A 24545-nucleotide genomic window follows, 5' to 3' on the forward strand; every position below is an offset into this window, starting at 1 on the left:
TATATTAGGATACCGTTATTTCATTGGCCTTGTCAGGCATGATTTTAGGTCTTTGATCAAAGTTGTATGTTGTACCTCGTTTCTCTTCTTCAATGACAAGTACTTATGCATTCCCCATTCAATTCAGTTTGAGTGTGAATGTGTAGGCCTAGTGTCAGTGGAAAAATAAACCCATAGCTCCAGCACAGAATGGCATGTAGGGGTAGTTTATTACAATGTAAAATATGTATATATCCTATAATACAATGAAATGTAGGGGTAATGTATTACAATGTGAAATACTATATATCCTGACGACATGTAGGCGTCACGCAGACGTTAGTAAGGCGTTGGTATCATGTAATGTCAGTCAGACGTTCAATGGTAGGCAACAGCCACACGGTGGTACAGTTGCCTAAGCTTAATTCTGGCACTTGTCACCCCCCATACTCTTCTGTTAACGACAGGGGTGTAGACAAGCCGTTCATTTGCGGAAGTGTGGATCTAGGTTTTAAACAAGAACGCAACAACAAAGGCCATTGCATTGGAAAGTCGTGGAAATACGATATCTATCGCCAAGGCATACCTATTTAGTTGGTTGCTCCAAACTTGACGCGTGAGTCCATCGTTTATACTTTTTTAGCCTTTATTAGTTTCCCCTTTCAATTTTATTTAATCTTTATTAGCTGTATGTTCTCACTTATGTGAGTGTTTGATGCAGTCTACCCTAGCCAAGATACCCGATGGAGTTGAGTACGGAGGCGATGAATTTTCGACTACATTGAGTCAGTATCAGTCGATACTTGTAAAATGTCCAGTGACAGGCTACCCTAAATTTAACAGCAAGTTATTTCTTCCATCGTGACTTTTGAAGTTAACAAAATGCCACGCTTTCGCTTTCGCTCTGTAGTTTGCCGCGGGTCTGATACTGTTAATACATTATAGGCCTACACTGGAACATGAAGTACATAGTTGCAGTCTTATTGAAGTTGTACTTTTTCTTCTTCAAATCTATTCATTTCAGTCACACCATGGCTGCCGCGGAACCAGTCTACAGTCCAACAACAGTTTCAGAGACCAAATCCAAAAAGTGGTTAATTGTACCAACAGATAATTTGGATAAAGTCAGATGTTTGATAAAGGTGGTGGAAGTGGTAAGTCATATTCTTGTCATAGTTCTTGTTATGATACTGTTATTGTTAATGTTCCACTGTGTTGGGCAAGTCTTAATCCAAGCATAACATTGAACAAACAAATGTAAAGTGTTGGTCCCATGTTTCATGAGCTTAAATAAAAGATCCCAGACATTTTCCTTATGCACAAAAAGCTTATTTCTCTAACATGTTTGGCACAAATTTGTTTACCTCCCTGTTAGTGAGCATTTCTTTGCCAAGATAATTGATCCACCTGACAGGTGTGGCATATCAAGAAGCTGGTTAAACGGCACGGTCATTACACAGGTGTACCTTGTGCTGGGGACAAAAGGCCACTCTCATATGTGCAGTTTTGTAACACAACACAATCGCACAGATGTCTCAAGTTCTGAGGGAGTGTGCAATTGGCATGCTGACTGACTCTGGTGGACATTCCTGACTGCAGGAATGTAGCTAGAGAATTGAATGTTCAACATCGTTTTAGAGAATTTGGCAGTACGTCCAACCGGCCTCAACCACAGACCCTGTATATGGCGTTGTGTGGGCGAGCGGTTTGCTGATGTCAACGTTGTGAACAGAGTGCCCCGTGGTGGGGGGGTTATGGTATGGGCAGGCATAAGCTGTGGGCCATGAACACAATTGCACTTTATCTAAGGCAATTTGAGTGCAGAGAGACACCGGGACGAGACCTGGAGGCCCATTGTCGTGCCATTAATCCTCCATCACCTCATGTTTCAGCATGATAATGCATGGCCCCATGTCGCAAGGATCTGTACATAATTCCTGCAAGCTGAAAATGTCCCAGTTATTCCATGGCCAGACGTCACCCATTGAGCACGTTTGGGATGCTCTGGATCGACATGTACGACACTGTGTTCATGTTACCGCCAATATCCAGCAACTTCGCACAACAGCCTGGCCAACTCTATGTGAAGGAGATGTCGCACTGCATGAGGCAAATGGTGGTCACACCAGATACTGACTGGTTTTCTGATCCACGCCCTTACCTTTAATAAAAAGTATCTGTGACCAACAGCTGCATATCTGTATTCCCAGTCAAGTGAAATCTATAGATTAGGCCCTAATGCATGTATTTAAATTGACTGATTCCCTTATATAAACTGTAACTCAGCAACATCTTTGAAATGGTTGCATTTTATATTTTTGCTCTGTGTATTTCAGAGGAGAGACCAGAAGGTTGTCTTCCTACCTGTCTGTCTGTTCTGATGGCACCAAGTAGTAAAACAGGATTAAATCAACTCTGGTGACAATATGACTTTTATCTAGTGGTGTCATCACATGTTTACTTTGTGCTCCAGATATAAGACCAGATGAACAAGTTTAGTATGTAAAATGTCCAAGTATAAACACCTATCTCCCTTGCCAGTTATGATACCACATTCCTTGTAAGTGGATGGTCTGTGTGTAATAAATAGAATATGCAGATTTTCAAATGCTACCATTGTTTTGTATGTAACTGGATCCGGCTCCCAGAAACTGGGGGTTGTCTATCCCACAATTAACAGGCCAGTTTGTAAATCATAACCTTTGTCTTTCTTAGGGTGTGACCATTGTCAGCTGTTTTTCTTGATTATTCCTTGAAATGTGAAAGTCAGACCATTCTATAGAACAGTTGCTACAGCGATGATGCACCCATCAGAACACTCATCAGACCACACCCAGTCCTCCCACATCCCCTTCATGATGGCCTGGGGTATTTGTCAGCATATAGATGACCCTCAGGAACCTTTAACTGATCGTCAGGCCTAAGACAGCTAAGTTGTTTTTCAGATTTCAGAGTCCAAATCAGTCACTATGGAGCTGCTGTAACCAGTTGAGGGTAGCTGACATCAGATCCTGTATCTTTAGCTCTATATAGCCTGTCTAGAACAGCACTCCAGTTGGACATATCACCTAGCTCACATATTAAAGAGGAGACTGGGTCGGAAACCATTTTAGACAATTGAAATGCCTCCGTGTTTGCCTATATGAAAGAGCAGCCGTGCTTAAGTCAGCGTGTGTGTGGTGCGCATATGTTCGGGGTGGGGGTGTCTTTAAAAGCAATTCTGTTGAATTGGGTGAGGCTACTACAGCTTGGAATTCTGTTGAATTGGGTGAGGATACTACAGCAGACTGCTGTTGAATTGGATGAGGATACTACAGCTTGGAATTCTGTTGAATTGGATGAGGCTACTACAGCTTGGAATTCTGTTGAATTGGATGAGGATACTACAGCAGACTGCTGTTGAATTAGGTGAGGATACTACAGCTTGGAATTCTGTTGAATTGGATGAGGATACTACAGCTTGGAATTCTGTTGAATTGGGTGAGGCTACTACAGCTTGGAATTCTGTTGAATTGGATGAGGATACTACAGCAGACTGCTGTTGAATTAGGTGAGGATACTACAGCAGACTGCTGTTGAATTGGATGAGGATACTACAGCAGACTGCTGTTGAATTAGGTGAGGATACTACAGCAGACTGCTGTTGAATTGGATGAGGATACTACAGCAGACTGCTGTTGAATTGGATGAGGATACTACAGCAGACTGCTGTTGAATTAGGTGAGGATACTACAGCAGACTGCTGTTGAATTGGATGAGGATACTACAGCAGACTGCTGTTGAATTGGATGAGGCTACTACAGCAGACTGCTGTTGAATTGGATGAGGCTACTACAGCAGACTGCTGTTGAATTGGATGAGGCTACTACAGCAGACTGCTGTTGAATTGGATGAGGCTACTACAGCAGACTGCTGTTGAATTGGATGAGGCTACTACAGCAGACTGCTGTTGAATTGGATGAGGATACTACAGCAGACTGCTGTTGAATTGGATGAGGATACTACAGCAGACTGCTGTTGAATTGGATGAGGCTACTACAGCAGACTGCTGTTGACTCATGTTTGACCCCTTTCTGTGTCCCGCTGGTCATCACAAGTGGCAGAGCTGTGACATGTCTACATTTGAACTGGATATCATGAATGGCTTACTCTTATTCCTAGACCCCAATGTCAAGGCTTCAACTATTTGACTGCCTTCCTAACTGCAGTGAAATGTGATCTTCAATTGAATTCAAATCACATGGTTTATGGCTGCTGTCTTGTATTTCTCCCCAGTTAACAAGATCTTGAAACAAACTATTTCCCTGCAGAAGGAGGGCTTGTTTGGGTGAGGGTACTAGAGTACTATTAGGTTGGCCTGTGAGTAAGCAGGTTAGAGGTCGAGGTTTACTAGTTGCCATAGTTTGGGATTGAGCTCTTAGTCCAGGCAATTTTTAAAAATGAATTTTATCTCCTTCTGAAGCAGGAAATCTGAGTTGGTTCAGAGTTTGTCTCTTGTGGAACTGCAGTCTGGAGACAGACAGTGATGACACGGCTCTGTCTTCCTCAGATTACTTTTATTTTTTATTTTACCTTTATTTAACTAGGCAAGTCAGTTAAGAACAAATTCTTATTTTCAATGACGGCCTAGGAACAGTGGGTTAACTGCCTGTTCAGGGGCAGAACGACAGATTTGTACCTTGTCAGCTCGGGGATTCAAACTTGCAACCTTTTGGTTACTTGTCCAACACTCTAACCACTAGGCTACCCTGCCGCCCCACTGGGTCCTTAGTCAAGCTAATCAGAGTCAGGTGTTAGCAATACCATCTAGCGGTGCACTGCAAATGAAATTAGCAGCCAGATGCAAAATGTCATTACCAGGGTTATTTTAAGCTTTGCTGTTTGACCTTCTTACTGTGTGTGAGAGAAACGATGGATTCCTCCAAATATGATCAACATTGCAAGAATGCTTGGCAAGCTCATTGGACATAAATATCTGTGGATTTTAATGTAATTTAAAGCATTTCCCGCTTAAAGCCACAAAGAACCCTCAAATCGAATGCTTTTTAACTCTCTGCTCTCCGGCGTGGGGACAGATCCTCAGCGCAGTATGCTGTCTGGCGTGGGGACAGATCCTCAGAGCAGTATGCTGTCTGGCGTGGGGACAGATCCTCAGCGCAGTATGCTGTCTGGCGTGGGGACAGATCCTCAGCGCAGTATGCTGTCTGGCGTAGGGACAGATCCTCAGCGCAGTATGCTGTCTGGCGTGGGGACAGATCCTCAGCGCAGTATGCTGTCTGGCGTGGGGACAGATCCTCAGCGCAGTATGCTGTCTGGCGTGGGGACAGATCCTCAGCGCAGTATGCTGTCTGGCGTGGGGACAGATCCTCAGCGCAGTATGCTGTCTGGCGTGGGGACAGATCCTCAGAGCAGTATGCTGTCTGGCGTGGGGACAGATCCTCAGAGCAGTATGCTGTCTGGCGTGGGGACAGATCCTCAGCGCAGTATGCTGTCTGGCGTGGGGACAGATCCTCAGCGCAGTATGCTGTCTGGCGTAGGGACAGATCCTCAGCGCAGTATGCTGTCTGGCGTGGGGACAGATCCTCAGCGCAGTATGCTGTCTGGCGTGGGGACAGATCCTCAGCGCAGTATGCTGTCTGGCGTGGGGACAGATCCTCAGCGCAGTATGCTGTCTGGCGTGGGGACAGATCCTCAGCGCAGTATGCTGTCTGGCGTGGGGACAGATCCTCAGAGCAGTATGCTGTCTGGCGTGGGGACAGATCCTCAGAGCAGTATGCTGTCTGGCGTGGGGACAGATCCTCAGAGCAGTATGCTGTCTGGCGTGGGGACAGATCCTCAGAGCAGTATGCTGTCTGGCGTGGGGACAGATCCTCAGAGCAGTATGCTGTCTGGCGTGGGGACAGATCCTCAGAGCAGTATGCTGTCTGGCGTGGGGACAGATCCTCAGAGCAGTATGCTGTCTGGCGTGGGGACAGATCCTCAGAGCAGTATGCTGTCTGGCCTGTTCCTTCCAAACAATGGATAAGGAAACGAAAACAAAAAGCAGGAACCACATGAGTCAGTTAAAGTGTGTTTTTGCTGACCTTGTGGCCTTTCTTAGGAATATTTATTAGTAGTGGCTATTGAGAAATCAAAATGGGGTCTGTAGGTGTTGTAAAGGGGTGGATCCTTTAGTTGGTCACCGTTCTAATGGCAACATGAAAAAGCTATTTTGTGTTTGGTGCGGTATGAATAGAGCCAGTATGTGGTGCTTCATCACGCTGTGATGAGCTTTTAAGAACACTGTGATGGTCACACCAGAAGAATCCTCTCATTGTGAAGATTACATTAAAGAGTTGTCCCTTCCTCCAAGCCCAACTCTGAACAACGCATGAAATATTTAGACGTTTACATATACCCTCATTTACATAGGGCTATGATAGTCACTCAATTGTTCAGTCAACTCTACTGATGTCACTATATTGGCACAACATATAAATATAGCATCAGAAGACAGAATCCTGAGTTCATCAGTACTCAAGCATGTTTGATGACACTAAATGACCTCTAACCTGTTTTATATCTGAGACAAAAAACACAACTTCCCATTTAGGGTAAGCAGCAGGGTAGCCTAGTGGTTAGAGCATTGGACTAGTAACCGGAAGGTCAAATCCCTGAGCTGACAAGTTACAAATCTGTCGTTCTACCCCTGAACACTGTTCCTAGGCTGTCATTGAAAATAAGAATTTGTTCTTAACTGACTTGCCTAGTTAAATAAAGGTTAAAAAAAATATATATATATTTTTTTTAGCTCTGGTAGTACTACAATGCCATCTGTTGTTGAGACTGGGGTAGTACATGATCAGTTAGGTTTGACTTGTGTCCTCAGCTCCTGTCGTTTGTGGCCTTCATTCTTGAAGAGGTAGTGACCAACTGTATGAGCTGCTCTCCGCTGTACTTCTTTGAGTTTGTCAGCTGCACAGCCTTCCTCTTCACAGCTCTCCTCCTCATCCTCCTCGCTACCACCCTGCACAAGAGAGTGGGCATCAGTTACTGGCCCTCCCTGGTGAGTTGTGTGTGTGTGTGTGTGTATATGAATATACACATATGTTGATAAATGAGGCCCACTGACCTGCCTAACATTTGTATGTTTATCATTCATAAGACTGTGTGTGTGTGTGAAGATACTTGTATTTCCATTTAAATGTATGCTGGTGTGTATAACCATGCTAACTTGTCTCTTACAGGACTGTGTGTGTGTGTGTGAGGATACTTGTTTTCCCATTTAAATGTATGCTGGTGTGTATAACCATGCTGACTTGTCTCTTGCAGGACTTTGTGTACACAGCTTTGATGGCTGCATTCTTCCTCATCGCCTCCATTGTGTTTGCCTCAGATAATGGTGGAACTGACCTGGAGAATGCTGCTGTGGTAAATGAACATCTTTACTCAGACTGTCCTCATACCTCCGGGTCCTGGTTACTGTTTTTTCAAATGAAGACAAAATATGAGCCCAAACCAAGCTGGGTTTCGATTGAAAGGAGAACCTTTTTGTTTGTTTGTTACAAGATGTTTTACTAATGTTAATACTTAGTAATAACTTATTACTATTTATTTTCAGGCATTTGGCTTCCTGGCCACTGTGGCATTCCTGGTGGATGCTGGCTGGTTTGTGAAGACCAGGGGTTTTCCTTTTAAAAAGACCAACCAGCAAGCTGCAAGCAACGGCGGGGCTCCTGTGGCAGAGGCCGAGAAACTCAACAGGGAACAGAACGAAGCAGACTAGGCCCAAGGATACCTTACGAGTGGAACACTGGTATCTCTTTCTCCCACATTTACACACACAAACAGGCAACACACTAAGACTATCAGAGGGCCACCTTATATCTGCTTAAAGGAAGGAAAGACATCTCCAGTAGTTTTAACATCTTATTCAGAGCTTTTATTCTCAGCAGAGGGACCATTTTTGTAGGAGACATGGTCTGTGTTGTATACATTCTGTTTCCTTGGACCATGGACCTGCTTGGAATGGGACCACTCATTGATAGAAATAGACCAAGGCTCTCCAACCCTGTTCCTGGAGATCTATCCTCCTGTAGCTTTTCACTCCAACCCTGTTCCTGGAGATCTATCCTCCTGTAGGTTTTCACTCCAACCCTGTTCCTGGAGATCTATCCTCCTGTAGCTTTTCACTCCAACCCTGGTCCTGGAGATCTATCCTCCTGTAGGTTTTCACTCCAACCCTGTTCCTGGAGAGCTATCCTCCTGTAGGCTTTCACTCCAACCCCAGTTGTAACTAATCTGGTTCAGTTTATAACCATGTAATTATTATTAGAATCAGGTGTGTTAGATTAGGGTTGGAGTGTGAACCTACAGGAGGGTATCTCTCCAGGAACGGGTTGGAGTGAACCTACAGGAGGGTATCTCTCCAGGAACAGGGTTGGAGTGAAAACCTACAGGACTGTACCTCTCCAGGAACAGGGTTGGAGAGTCCTGGAATAGACTATTATGAGATTTTAAGATCACTGTATTGCCTTACCACTGACTGTCATTCCTGCATTTCTCAGTGTTACTGGGATGAGCACCTATCTGTACTTGCGTCTTATCAAGATGGCTCCAGCTATGCAAAATGATGTATCTAATCTCTCTCTAAAAAATGGTTTGGGAGTTGAAGAACAATATTTATCCAGTTATTTACAGTCAAACACAAGTACAGTTACATTATTTAACTGGAAGAAATGGTTTTAAAAGTCGACATCATTTATTAGCCAGTTTTAAGGAAGGACAATATGATTCAATTCAAACTCTTTAGTAAGGAAAGGGAACAGTAAAGCCAGAAACGTTTCTACAGAAATATGATATATCTGTTTTAATGGGCCCCTATGTCTGTCATTTTATTTTAGACCTATTTCTCACAAGTATCCCCAAGTCATTGATTTCTATGGTTTTAAAATTTCAGTCCATGCAAGCAAGCTCCCCAGTATTTCTATATGAGGCCAACTCCACGTTCCTTATTGGTGTTCATACCATATAGATTCATTTTAAATATAGCAATCAATGAAACTAACTGACTATATCTGTAATGTTTTTAAATGCTTTTTCAATCGCAGTTTATGTATTTTAATTGTATGTGTTTTTCTTTATTTCAGAAGTAACTTGGAGGGGTCAGGGAGGGAGGGAGGGGTCAGGGAGGGGTCAGGGAGGGAGGGAGGGGTCAGGGAGGGAGGGAGGGGTCAGGGAGGGGTCAGGGAGGGAGGGAGGGAGGGGTCAGGGAGGGAGGGAGGGGTCAGGGAGGGAGGGAGGGGTCAGGGAGGGAGGGAGGGGTCAGGGAGGGAGGGAGGGAGGGGTCAGGGAAGGAGGGAGGGAGGGGTGAGGGAGGGAGGGGTCAGGGAAGGAGGGAGGGAGGGGTCAGGGAAGGAGGGAGGGAGGGGTCAGGGAGGGAGGGAGGGGTCAGGGAGGGAGGGAGGGGCCAGGGAGGGGGGGTCAGGGAGGGAGGGAGGGGTCAGGGTTTTGGAAGATTGAACTATTTATTGTCCTGGATGGATTTTATCTTTCAGTTTTTCTTCTGTTCAGTCAGGTGACCTTGTGTGTAATGAATTTAGTTACTTTCAGGTTAGAATGAGACCTTAATGTTCATATTTTAGTCAACAGCTAACTTAAAGGTCAGCGATATGACGTAGATGCACAAAGTGAACAGCATAGTGGGTCAATTTCCACAACTAGGAGCGTTGGCGTGCGAGTCTAAACTTCTCCTCTGTTTTGTTCCCGTGGCTACCACATTGTAAGAGGTTTAAGTGAACCTGTGCAGATATTGTGTGACTGTGTGAGAGTGAAGTCTTGCAGTGTTGCTTGTGCAACGTCATTTCGCTGACTCTACCTTTAACTCCCAGGTTGTAGATTAATAGTTTTGAAATGTTCGTTTCAGAGAATATCCTGGGATTGTACTGATGAACACCTCTTTTCCCCCAAAAAGTTCATACACATTTGATTGGCCAATGAATTACTTACTTGATAAGTAGCATGGTTAGGGTCAGAAATCCAGATTTCTTAAAACATTTCTTTAAAAAATATAATCGGAGTCAATCAACAGTGAAATAAATGATATGCTGGATTCATCCAACAGCTGATCTGAAATGTCTTAGGTGATAGTAGAAAGTAATAGGGTAGACATCTATAATACGCCTTTTTTCTAGTGTTGGAATAAGACATAAGTATTGAAGCGACTGCTGTTATAATTAGTGACCCCTGACTGACAATTCCCTTATAAGCAAGACATTCCCATCCAAGTACAGTACAATAAGTGTTTTCTCAGGACAAATACTGTAAAAGGTTCATGTGGTGTTGTCGATGAAAGCAATGTGATACTAGTGCCCTATTCCTATCAGATACACAGTACATGAAATAACTTGGTGTAAGGGTTGAAGGTTTGACTTGGAATTGGGCATATACATGGCCCTTATCTAAACCTGTGCCTTTATACTGACTAGTAATATTCATAGATAGCAATATCTACTCAATGTTTTGCGCCAATGTTTTATGCCTTCATTTTTGTAATTTAAAAAATGTCTATACTGTGTCAATAATTCGTCATGCAATAAATGCCATCACTTTTCTGAAGTATTTAGTTTCATGGGATTACTGGTTAAGAGCTTATATCTGTACATATATCTCTCTCTCTCTATATATAGATATATCTATCTATCTATAGATCTATATATCTATAGATCTATATATCTCTATCTCTATATCTCTATCTATACATCTCTATCTATATATCTCTATATATCTGTCTCTATCTATATATCTGTCTCTATATATATATATATATATATATATATATATATATATATATACACACATATATTTAAACATACACACATATATACACACATATTTATACATACACACATATATACACACATATTTATACATACACACACATATATACACACATTTATACATACACACACATATATATACACACATATTTATACATACACACATATATATACACACACATATTTATACACACATATATATACACATATATATATATATATATGTGTATATATATATATATAATATATACACACATATATTTAAACATACACACATATATACACACATATTTATACATACACACACATATATACACACATATTTATACATACACACACATATATACACACATATTTATACATACACACACATATATACACACATATTTATACATACACACACATATATACACACATATTTATACATACACACATATATATACACACATATTTATACACACATATATATATACACATATATATATATGTGTATATATATATATATATATATGTGTGTGTATATATATATACATATACATATCTCACTATATCTATCTAGCTCAATATATATCTATATATAATCTGTTATTTAGCCCTTGTAATAATTCTACTGTATCAGAGATAGTAGTGTTGTGCTGGTCCAACCCCTCAACCTACGTGTGAATTCAGTTAGTCCACAAGGGGGCACATGTTATTCACGACAAAACCATCAGTAGTTCAACAGGAATTGCTTTAGGGAATGCGAACCATAATATAAACCTTTTTTAACCACTTTAAAGATATTAATAAAATGTTCATCCCTGAGGTCATTTTTGCTATTCTAAATCCAAAGCTTATCATTTTAATGCAGTTTTAATTTTTGTACTAAAAAAAGTCAATATACTGTCCTTTTACTTAATTTTTTCATTTTAGCAATTTAGCAGACGCTCTTACCCAGAACGACTTACAGGAGCAATTAGGATTAGGTGCCTTGCTCAAGGGCACATTGACAGATGTTTCACTTAGTCAGCTCAGAGATTCTGTATTATATGGGTGGGTTGAGACCAAAGTCATGCCATGAATTTTATCCCCAGCTCATGTTATGTAAATCACCTCCACTAATGAAACTGAATAACATGACTTTATTTCCTCAGCTTATATTGTGAGGCAGATGGAGCTATAGAACAGCATGTCAGAATAAATGCAGTTGGACATGAACATGAAGCTGCTACTTTGGGCTGCTGAAAGTAAACAAATGGGGCCCCAGGGAGAGCAGGGCTGCTGGAGCCAGCACAGTGTGAGTAATGTTCTCCCTACTAGCCTCCCATCTCAAACCCAAACAACGTTTCCACAGACATCTCACTTCTTCCACTGCTCCCTCCCTCCCATCCGCCTTTCCTTCTCCCTTCTCAGACTGGACTAAGCTGCCTTCTCCTGACGTGTATGTAGCTGAAACCAAACAGAGCTTTCATGGAGGGTTTGATCAACAGGCCAACAATGGACACCATATTGCATGGGGGTAGTGGTACTGATATCTCTGATTCTCATACATAATGTCTCTGCTGCCATATTCCTGGCAGGTCTCTCTGTAACAGGCCTCTCTGCGCCAATAGAGTAGGTTGATATCAGATCGTCACGAGACCAAAATATCAAGAATATCTCCTCCATTTACATTAACACATACACAAGCCTGAAACACGGGAAGACAACATGATTTTGTCAACAACATAACTGTAATAATACCATCCAGCCTCTTTTAAAAAAGTGTACAACCCTTTCCACAGAGGGTTCTACATGTAACCCAAAAGAGTTCTACCTGGAACCAAAAGGGGTCCTCCTATAGGGACAGCTGCAGAACCCCTTTTCTAAGAGTGTGTACTTTAAAGTGAATTCCACCAGGAATAGTGAGGAGGAGGTACTAATCAGTATTTCCCTGTGTTTAGGCCATGTCCCTTTTGCGATTATGTTAGCAGAGCTGAAAACTGTTGTTCTGATTAAAGAAGCAATAAAACTGGCCTTTAGATTATTTGAGTATCTAGAGAATCAGCATTTGTGGGTTCGATTACAGAAACAAAGACCTTTCTTCTGAAACTCGTCAGTCTATTCTTGTTCTGAGAAATGAAGGATATTCCATGCGAGATATTGCCAAGAAACTGAAGATCTTGTACAACACTGTCTACTACTCCCTTCACAGAACAGCGCCATCTCTACTACTCCCTTCACAGAAAAGCTCTAACCAGAATAGAAAGAGGAGTGGTAGGCCCCGGTGCATAACTGAGCAAGAGGACAAGTACATTAGATTGTCTAGTTTGAGAAAGACGCCTCACAAGTCCTCAACTGGCAGCTTCATTAAATAGTACCCGCAAAACACCAGTCTCAACGTCAACAGTGAAGAGGCGACTCCGGGATGCTGGCCTTCTAGGCAGAGTTGCAAAGAAAAAGCCATATCTCTGTCCAGTTTCCGTGTTCTTTTTCCCATCTTAATCTTTTATTGGCCAGTCTGAGATATGGCTTTTTCTTTGAAAACGTTTGAATCGTAGTGTATATACACACACAGCATACAATAAGAAACAGTAATGTGCATGTAAGTCAAGGATCCGGTTATACTATTCGTATCTACCACTCTGAGAGAAAACGCTTTATGTTCAACGACTTCTCAACCAGTGGCGGTCGGTGCCGTTTAAGATGAGGGAGGACGCAATCGTTTTTTATGAGCATGGCCTTTTTTCTATTACAGCATATTGGGTGACTGTCATTCATTTTCCATTCACCCTGCTCAATGTAACATTGATAGGTTTAGGCTACTACATGATAAATAAACCACATGAATAAATACACCCGTTGACACACAAACATAGTCACTTTCATAGCAGCCACATATAAACCCCATGATCCCTGTGATCGTTGGATAATTCCTTCTAGCATCTACGCGCTCACCTCTCACCTTTTTCCTTCACTTTCTTTTTACTTCTGTGCACAACATATCAGCTGTCTTTGACCAGGCGAAAAAACCTTTCCAAGCCAAACCTTCATATCATAACCACTACACACAGCCTACATCGTTGTCACCATATTAGTTAATGTCAAGTCAACATGGCTACTAGAACTCAGTGGTGGAGAAAGTACCCAATTTTCATACTTAAGTAGTATCTTTACTTTTACTCAAGTAAAATAAGATTTGGTTTTAAATATACTTAATTATCAAAAGTAAATGTAGTTGCTAAAATATACTGAGCGCTGTACTCAGATTATTGCATGGTGTGCTTTCGCTGTAAAGCTTTTTTGAAATCTGACAGCGGTTGCATTAAGGAGAAGTATCTTTAATTCTATGTATAACACTTGTATCTGTTATCAACGTTTACGATGAGTATTTCTGTAAATTGATGTGGCACTCTGCAAAATCACTGGATGTCTTGTAAGCAAAACATTACTGAACATAACGCGCCAATGTAAACTGAGATTTTTGGATATAAATATGAACTTTATCGAACAAAACATACATGTATTGTGTAACATGAAGTCCTATGAGTGCCATCTGATGAAGATCATCAAAGGTTAGTGATTAATTTTATTCTCTATTTCTGCTTTTTGTGACTCCTCTCTTTGGCTGGAAAATGGCTGCATGTTTTTTTGTGACTAGGCGCTGACCTAACATAATCGCATGGTATGTTTTCACCGTAAAGCCTTTTTGAAATCGGACACTGGTGGGATTAACAAGAAGTTCATCTTTAAAAAATAGTGTATAATACCTGTATGTTTGAGGAATTTTAATTATGAGATTTCTGTTGTTTGAATTTGGTGCCCTGCACTTTCACTGGCTGTTGTCAAATCGATCCCGTTAACGGGATTTGATCCCTAAGATTAAGTATCAAAAGTAAAAGTATAAATAATTTCAAATACCTTATAATGCAAACCAGACGGCATAATTGTCCATGTTTTTTAAAATTGACTGATAACCAGGGGCATGCTCTAACACTCAGACATCATTTATAAACGAGGCATGTGTTGAGTCAAGTCTGCCAGATCAGAGGCAGTAGGGATGACCAGGGATGTTCTCTTGATAAGTGTGTGAATTGGGCAGTTTTCCTGTCCTGCTAAGCATTCAAAATGTAACAAGTACTTTTGGGTGTCATGGAAAATGTATAGAGTAAAAAGTACAAAATTGTCTTTAGGTATGTAGTGAAGTCAAAGTTGTCAAAAATATAAATATTAAAGCACAGATACCCCCCAAAAACACGTATTAGTATTTTTACTTAGTTCTAGCAGTTCTGTAAAGTACTTAACACATTAGTAAACCTGCTACAATCATGTAGAACAGTGTACAGTTAGCAAGCAGTTTAGCAGTTACACCTGCGGGCCACAGTGGCAATAAATTAATAAAACCAAAAGCTTACCTTGACTTGGAAGAGTTCCAGTGTTGGATAGCCAGCTAGGTAACATAGCACTTCTCTCTGTTTGAGCCGGGTGTTTGAGTAGGCTAAACTAGCTAGCTGCATTCGCTAGCTAAGTAAGTGAAAAAAATATGAAATATGGCTAGCTCGCTCTTGCTTCTCCTTTATTTAAGAATATAATTTTTCAAAACTGCTCAACCATTGTCTTTCTCTTTGAGTCAACTACTCACAGCAGTGCTAGATTGCTGTAGTTTATGCTTGCAGTACTAGATTCATACTCTTATCCTTTGATTGGGTGGACAACATGTCAGTTCATGCTGCAAGAGCTCTGATAGGTTGGTGGTCTCCCTCCAGAAGTTGAATAATTAATATATAATTCTATGGAAGTGGGTGAGAACCACGAGCCTCCTATGTTTTGTATTAAAGTCAATGTACCCAGAGGAGGATGGAAACTAGCTGTCCTCCGGCTATATCATGTGCTACCCTACAGAGTGCTGTTGAGGCTACTGTAGACATTTATTACAAAACAGTGCATTTAAATCAATTTTTGGGATGACGTGAATATATTTATAGTTTTTATCTAAAAAGGATAACTTGATGCTTCACTATTTTTATGAAATTCACTGAGGATGGTCCTCCCCTTCCTCCTCCACTGGTCTCAATGTCTTCTTTTCAACAAACAAGGATTCAGAGACATGGATGCTGTTGGGTTTCCCTTTTACTTCAGTCAACCAAAAGCATGTTTGGAATATAAACCCATATACAAACTCAAACACATCAGATAAAGAAGAGATGTTTAAATACACGTGATAGTGTGAGGCTGTATAAAGGTAGACCTTTTTATGATTATATTCTTCTCATAAGCAGCCTATAATACTGTGACAGACATACGACGTGAACATAAAAGCACAAAACTATCATCATAAAAATTTGCTCTCGAATAAATAATGTAAACAGGGGTGGCATTGACATATCTAACTCTAAAAAGCTTCAGGGCAACACTGAAAAACAGCTTATGTCCTCTTGATTTCAAAGCATTCAAATAGCGACCATTCAAGATGGAGGGGTGGTTTGGTCTGGCTCTCAGCCTAGCCCGTAGTTTAAACACTCTGGAGGCACTTATATGAAACAACAGCTGTCTGCTCTTCAAAGCACACACAGGTGACTTCTTATCCCTAACAACTGACCGGTCATCAGGATGGTGTATCTCAAAGAAGGAGAAATTACTTTAAACATTCTTTGTAAACTGTACAAAATAGAATGTTTAACAAAGTTAACTGGCTAACTTGTAACTATCCTGAAGTGAAACCAGTCTCGGGCTAAGCTGAAGTTCTGATTGTTTAATGGGCCCCGGGCCAGTTGTTGGGGTTAGAAGTTACTGTCGCACAGCACACTGACAATGAAGTCATCTTGGTACTTCAGGGGAAGAAATGATAGATCCGTTTTACACAGAAGCACCTACAGTTCGAGATAGAGGAAGAGTGATGGGGAAAGAGGAAACACTAGTTAACCAAAGTTTAGTCAACTAAGAACAAAAAGCACTTCCTAGCCCTTGTAACAGCACTACATAATAGCCAGCAGCACAGGAAATGGAACGGAATTAACTCCTGATCTGCGTTGCAAAAGAAAGCTCCACTGTAACAAATATGCATCTATTTCATGATATGATTACAGGTTATAATTGAATTCCTTTTCAGTTGAGCGTCTGTCTTTCAGAGGCTCGGTACATGTCGCTAGGCAATTGAAGGAAAACCCAATAAGGATTTCAAAGAATTTCAGACTTACTGGTTGGCTGGGAACCACATGTGACCTTATAGGATGTCCATATGCTGACAGCCAGTAGGAATGTGGCGATGAAGCCAAATGCCTGTAAAGGTCAACAAGAAAGATGCCTCATTATAAAAACCCTACACGTTGGTCATCTGTCAAGCATTGAGGGGAAAGCTGTAAGTCCCCAAGCTGGTTACAAGTGTAAGAGGAAAATACCATTTTAGGGGAATGATTATTAACTGACTTTTTAGATCTCAAAACTGTACTTGACAGGATGGGATGAACTCCTTAAAGGTGAATGGAAACACTAGGAAGTAAAGTTAAGAGATGTATTCCATCAACTAATACTAAACATGTGCATTTAACATTCAATTGGGATTTTGATATTGAACAATGTTTATTGGAGTAGCACCATCTTGAATTGCTATAGTAACGACTGACGCCAATGCTGACACCAGGAAACGCCTTGTCTCCACTGGACCTGAAAAGTTTCTTAAAACTTTGATAGCTTTGTCATTGAGAGGACAAAAATATTAAGGCAAGAAAATGTATAGAATGCATTTTTATGTTGGTATTTATAACATTTACATTTTAGAGTATTTTTTTTGATTGATAAGATGAGGCTGTGAAATTACATTTATTTGATAACAAGCCGACTAGACAGTCAGCCAAGCTGAGGCAACTAGCAAGCTCTTCTCTTGTCCTTTTCCATGTTAATGTTGTGTTCACTAACTGTAAAAAATAAAATGCTCATGTTGGCAATTTGAAGAGCATTTGTCATTGGCATTAGCTAAGAGCTCAAATCAACTGGCTAGTGTCTGACTGAATTTGCAGCTAGCTAGCTAGACAGTGTCAAGGAAGATAGAGGCTATAGAGACTGGACAACATGCTGCTTAGGCTGCAGACAGGGCCAAGGGAGATAGGGGCTGTAGAGACTGGACAACATGCTGCTTAGGCTACAGACAGGGCCAAGGGGGATAGGGGCTGTAGAGACTGGACAACATGCTGCTTAGGCTACAGACAGGGCCAAGGGAGATAGGGGCTGTAGAGACTGGACAACATGCTGCTTAGGCTACAGACAGGGCCAAGGGAAATAGGGGCTGTAGAGACTGGACAACATGATGCTTAGGCTACAGACAGGGCCAAGGGAAATAGGGGCTGTAGAGACTGGACAACATGCTGCAGACAGGGCCAAGGGAGATAGGGGCTGTAGAGACTGGACAACATGCTGCTTAGGCTGCAGACAGGGCCAAGGGAAATAGGGGCTGTAGAGACTGGACAACATGATGCTTAGGCTACAGACAGGGCCAAGGGAAATAGGGGCTGTAGAGACTGGACAACATGCTGCAGACAGGGCCAAGGGAGATAGGGGCTGTAGAGACTGGACAACATGCTGCTTAGGCTGCAGACAGGGCCAAGGGAGATAGGGGCTGTAGAGACTGGACAACATGCTGCTTAGGCTACAGACAGGGCCAAGGGAGATAGGGGCTGTAGAGACTTGACAACATGATGCTTAGGCTACAGACAGGGCCAAGGGAGATAGGGGCTGTAGAGACTGGACAACATGCTGCTTAGGCTACAGACAGGGCCAAGGGAGATAAGGGCTGTAGAGACTGGACAACATGCTGCTTAGGCTACAGACAGGGCCAAGGGAGATAGGGGCTGTAGAGACTGGACAACATGCTGCAGACAGGGCCAAGGGAGATAGGGGCTGTAGAGACTGGACAACATGCTGCTTAGGCTACAGACAGGGCCAAGGGAAATAGGGGCTGTAGAGACTGGACAACATGCTGCAGACAGGGCCAAGGGAGATAGGGGCTGTAGAGACTTGACAACATGATGCTTAGGCTACAGACAGGGCCAAGGGAAATAGGGGCTGTAGAGACTGGACAACATGCTGCAGACAGGGCCAAGGGAGATAGGGGCTGTAGAGACTGGACAACATGCTGCAGACAGGGCCAAGGGAGATAGGGGCTGTAGAGACTGGACAACATGCTGCTGACAGGGCCAAGGGAGATAGGGGCTGTAGAGACTGGACAACATGCTGCAGACAGGGCCAAGGGAGATAGGGGCTGTTGAGACTGGACAACATGCTGCTTAGGCTACAGACAGGGCCAAGGGAAATAGGGGCTGTAGAGACTGGACAACATGCTGCAGACAGGGCCAAGGGAGATAGGGGCTGTAGAGACTGGACAACATGCTGCAGACAGGGCCAAGGGAGATAGGGGCTATAGAGACTGGACAACATGCTGCTTAGGCTACAGACAGGGCCAAGGGGGATAGGGGCTGTAGAGACTGGACAACATGCTGCTTAGGCTACATACAGGGCCAAGGGAGATAGGGGCTGTAGAGACTGGACAACATGCTGCTTAGGCTGCAGACAGGACCAAGGGAGATAGGGGCTGTAGAGACTGGACAACATGCTGCTTAGGCTGCAGACAGGGCCAAGGGAGATAGGGGCTGTAGAGACTGGACAACATGCTGCTTAGGCTACAGACAGGGCCAAGAGAGATAGGGGCTGTAGAGACTGGACAACATGCTGCTTAGGCTACAGACAGGGCCAAGGGAAATAGGGGCTGTAGAGACTGGACAACATGCTGCAGACAGGGCCAAGGGAGATAGGGGCTGTAGAGACTGGACAACATGCTGCAGACAGGGCCAAGGGAGATAGGGGCTGTATAGACTGGACAACATGCTGCTTAGGCTACAGACAGGGCCAAGGGAGATAGGGGCTGTAGAGACTGGACAACATGCTGCAGACAGGGCCAAGGGAGATAGGGGCTGTAGAGACTGGACAACATGCTGCTTAGGCTACAGACAGGGCCAAGGGAGATAGAGGCTATAGAGACTGGACAACATGATGCTTAGGCTGCAGACAGGGCCAAGGGAGATAGGGGCTGTAGAGACTGGACAACATGCTGCTTAGGCTGCAGACAGGGCCAAGGGAGATAGGGGCTGTAGAGACTGGACAACATGATGCTTAGGCTGCAGACAGGGCCAAGGGAGATAGGGGCTGTAGAGACTGGACAACATGCTGCTTAGGCTGCAGACAGGGCAAAGGGAGATAGGGGCTGTAGAGACTGGACAACATGCTGCTTAGGCTGCAGACAGGGCCAAGGGAGATAGGGGCTGTAGAGACTGGACAACATGCTGCTTAGGCTGCAGACAGGGCAAAGGGAGATAGGGGCTGTAGAGACTGGACAACATGCTGCTTAGGCTACAGACAGGGCCAAGGGAGATAGGGGCTGTAGAGACTGGACAACATGCTGCAGACAGGGCCAAGGGAGATAGGGGCTGTAGAGACTGGACAACATGCTGCAGACAGGGCCAAGGGAGATAGGGGCTGTAGAGACTGGACAACATGCTGCTTAGGCTGCAGACAGGGCCAAGGGAGATAGGGGCTGTAGAGACTGGACAACATGCTGCTTAGGCTACAGACAGGGCCAAGGGAGATAGGGGCTGTAGAGACTGGACAACATGCTGCAGACAGGGCCAAGGGAGATAGGGGCTGTAGAGACTGGACAACATGCTGCTTAGGCTGCAGACAGGGCCAAGGGAGATAGGGGCTGTAGAGACTGGACAACATGCTGCTTAGGCTGCAGACAGGGCAAAGGGAGATAGGGGCTGTAGAGACTGGACAACATGCTGCTTAGGCTACAGACAGGGCCAAGGGAGATAGGGGCTGTAGAGACTGGACAACATGCTGCAGACAGGGCCAAGGGAGATAGGGGCTGTAGAGACTGGACAACATGCTGCAGACAGGGCCAAGGGAGATAGGGGCTGTAGAGACTGGACAACATGCTGCAGACAGGGCCAAGGGAGATAGGGGCTGTAGAGACTGGACAACATGCTGCAGACAGGGCCAAGGGAGATAGGGGCTGTAGAGACTGGACAACATGCTGCAGACAGGGCCAAGGGAGATCGGGCTGTAGAGACTGGACAACATGCTGCTTAGGCTGCAGACAGGGCCAAGGGAGATAGGGGCTGTAGAGACTGGACAACATGCTGCTTAGGCTGCAGACAGGGCCAAGGGAGATAGGGGCTGTAGAGACTGGACAACATGCTGCTTAGGCTGCAGACAGGGCCAAGGGAGATAGGGGCTGTAGAGACTGGACAACATGCTGCAGACAGGGCCAAGGGAGATAGGGGCTGTAGAGACTGGACAACATGCTGCTTAGGCTACAGACAGGGCCAAGGGGGATAGGGGCTGTAGAGACTGGACAACATGCTGCAGACAGGGCCAAGGGAGATAGGGGCTGTAGAGACTGGACAACATGCTGCTTAGGCTACAGACAGGGCCAAGGGAGATAGGGGCTGTAGAGACTGGACAACATGCTGCTTAGGCTACAGACAGGGCCAAGGGACAACCACACCCTCACTCTCACAGCCTAGGTGAACTTCATTGTACTGGAGGACAAATCTAGAAATTGTAGGATTTTTTTTACAGGTAAGATAGAAAGGAGATTATGACGTGGTTTGTTTGTGTTGCACCAGAATGCAAGGGCAAGTAGTTATGCATTGTAGGGGGATCCATTATTTTAGGTTGTGGTACTCCAGTGAGTGTGACTCATTGCAGACATAGGCACTAACTAGTAAAGGGACCCCTAGTCTTCAGTGACAATCTGAACTACTGGCTGGTTATGTCACCTCTCTTGCATGCTTTGAATTTGTTCCCATTCTGACTCTTCCTGTATAAGGCTATAAGCCCAGTGGAATGTATGTGCAGAACAAATTGAAGTTGTCAAAGCCAATTATTGTTATTATATTACTTATTCTTATCATATTTTGTAATTCCAATTTTCGATGTGGACTTGCACTTTGTTTACAGGCTTGACTGAGACGATGTAATTCCCCTCAGTGTTTTCAATAAAGTTCTTGATTTATTCATATTATATTACTTGTGTATGTCTTTCCTTATCATATGTAAGACTCAATGCCATTTGTAATATGTTTTGGTTCACATTTGTGTTTAATATACAATCCATATAAGAAAGGGTCTGATAACAGAACATTCCATAGAATTCTAGAAAAATACCACCGTTCACTAAAACATCTGGAACTCAATCATAGTAGAACATATTACTATTCTGATTAGCAGTTGTTTGGGGGGGGGGGGAAACAGATTTTCATATCAGATTGTTCTTAACTGATTACCATTTGATTGATGTGGTGCTATTGTATGTAATATCATTTAAGGGCTGTTTCTCAGCTTTCAAAATATGTATAAACCTTTTGAATATGGTTTGAAACCAGCAAATTTTCAGACAGTTTTCAAATTCGGCCTTTTTTGGGAAATCCTGCCAGTGATGCAACAATGCCAATATGGTGATTTACAGTTCCAGTTAGCTGGTGTTCTAAAGCCTAGTTTTCCACTCCCCTTTAATAGCCATTTGGCCTGCTTTAAAGGGAAATCCTGCCAGTGATGCAACAATGCCAATATGGTGATTTACAGTTCCAGTTAGCTGGTGTTCTAAAGCCTAGTTTTCCACTCCCCTTTAATAGCCATTTGGCCTGCTTTAAAGGGAAATCCTGCCAGTGATGCAACAATGCCAATATGGTGATTTACAGTTCCAGTTAGCTGGTGTTCTACAGCCTAGTTTTCCACTCCCCTTTAATAGCCATTTGGCATGCTTTAAAGGGAAATCCCACACACTCACCACATAACAAACAGAAATAAACTATGGAGAGCTTAGATATAAGGTTTCATTTTTTCAAACAGGGCCTCTCAATTATCTTCAGCTAAATGCTGAGATACTAGGATAGATAAAAAAGAATGAACATTCTTCAGCTTTGGAATGGAGCACCAGAAAACAGGAAAGCATCTGCTATGTTACTCACCGAACCAGCTTCTAGTTCAGACACACCTCCACTCTTAACAGCTGCAACAATAGAGGCAATGAAGACCAGGATGGTCCCAACGCCATAATGCAGTAACTCCTGAAACAATGAATGGTATAGATAAGTGCTGGAACGCGTGTCTGTGGATAAAGTACAGAGAAAGTTTAAAAGATTATGCACACTACTGTAAGTCTCTCTGGATAAGAAAGTCTGCTAAATAACTAACATGTAAACAATGTAAATGTGTGTGTGTGTGTATAGGCGTGTGTCATTTGCAGGGCCACTCACCGTCATTGTCCAGTTGATACAGGGGATCTTACTCTGCAGTCTGAACACATACATGAGGTAGAAGATGAGGAAGGCTATGAGGAACCATAGCGTCACCACCTCAAAGTACCGAAAGGCTGAGTAATCAGTCCAACCTCGTGCACAGTGTACACACAGGAACGCAATCAGGAGTGCTACCTGCAAACACACAGACAAATAACAGTATGATTCCAATCGTGGAGCATATTGGCACCATATCAACTCCTATGTTAAAAATGTATCTTAGTCTGCAATAGCATTGAATAGTCCCCGTGATATGCAACTGTTCAGGGAAGTCAGGAACCAATACACGCAGTCAGTCAGGAAAGCAAAGGCCAGCTTTTTCAAACAGAAATTTGCATCCTGTAGCTCTAACTCCAAAAGGTTTTGGGACACTGTAAAGTCCATGGAGAATAAGAGCACCTCCCCCCAGTTGCCCACTCCACTGAGGCTAGGTAACACGGTCAACACCGATAAATCCATGATAATCTAAAATTTCAATAAGCATTTCTATACTGCTGGCCATGCTTTCCTCCTGGCTACCCCAACCCCGGCTAACAGCTCCGCACCCCTGCAGCTACTTGTCCAAGCCTCCCCAGCTTCTCCTTCACCCAAATCCAGATAGCAGATGTTCTGAAAGAGCTGCAAAACCGGGACCCATACAAATCAGCTGGGCTAGACAATCTGGACCCTCTCTTTCTAAAATTGACCGCCGCCATTGTTGCAACCCATATTACCAGTCTGTTCAACCTCTCTTCCGTATTGTCCGTGATTCCTAAAGATTAGAAAGCTGCCGCGGTCACCCCCCTCTTCAAAGAGGGTGACACTCTAGACCCAAACTGTTATAGACCTATATCCATCCTGCCCTGCCTCTCTAAAGTCTTTGAAAGCCAAGTTAATAAACAGATCACTGACCATTTCGAATCCCACTGTACCTTCTCCACTGTGCAATCTGGTTTCCGAGCCGGTCATGGGTGCACCTCAGCCAGGTACTAAACGATAACATAACCGCCATTGATAAAAGACAGTACTGTGCAGCTGTCTTCATCGACCTGGCCAAAGCTTTCGACTCTGTCATTCACTGTATTCTTATCAGCAGACTCAATAGCCTTGGTTTCTCAAATGACTGCCTTGCCTGGTTCACCAACTACTTCTCAGACAGAGAACCTCTGGCAGTCTCTATGGGGTACCACAGGGTTCAAGTCTCGGGCTGACTCTTTTCTCTGTATATATCAATGATGTCGCTCTTGCTGCGGGTGATTCCCTGATCCACCTGTATGCAGACGCTGCCATTCTGTATACTTCTGGCCCTTCTTTGGACACGGTGTTAACTAACCTCTAAACAAGCTTCAATGCCATACAACACTCCTTCCATGGCCTCCAACTGCTCTTAAACGCTAGTAAAACCAAATGCATGCTTTTCAACCGTTCGCTGCCCACATCCGCCCGCCCGACTAGCATCACT

The 24545-nt window shown here is 43.4% G+C and overlaps 1 protein-coding gene across 1 annotated transcript; it reads left to right on the forward strand.

Annotated features, from left to right (window-relative positions):
* The first annotated feature begins 452 nt into the window (after nt 1-452).
* On the forward strand, nt 453-8846 carry cmtm6 (CKLF-like MARVEL transmembrane domain containing 6). The gene is made up of 5 exons (XM_020468846.2): nt 453-595; nt 1004-1133; nt 6848-7024; nt 7291-7389; nt 7580-8846. The coding sequence occupies exons 2-5, from the start codon at nt 1011-1013 to the stop codon at nt 7742-7744; spliced, it is 564 nt and encodes a 187-aa protein (XP_020324435.1). The 5' UTR covers nt 453-595; nt 1004-1010; the 3' UTR covers nt 7745-8846.
* Nucleotides 8847-24545: the final 15699 nt, after the last annotated feature.

The sequence above is a fragment of the Oncorhynchus kisutch genome, unplaced genomic scaffold, assembly GCF_002021735.2.
Source record: "Oncorhynchus kisutch isolate 150728-3 unplaced genomic scaffold, Okis_V2 Okis02a-Okis13b_hom, whole genome shotgun sequence".
NCBI lineage: Eukaryota > Metazoa > Chordata > Actinopteri > Salmoniformes > Salmonidae > Oncorhynchus > Oncorhynchus kisutch.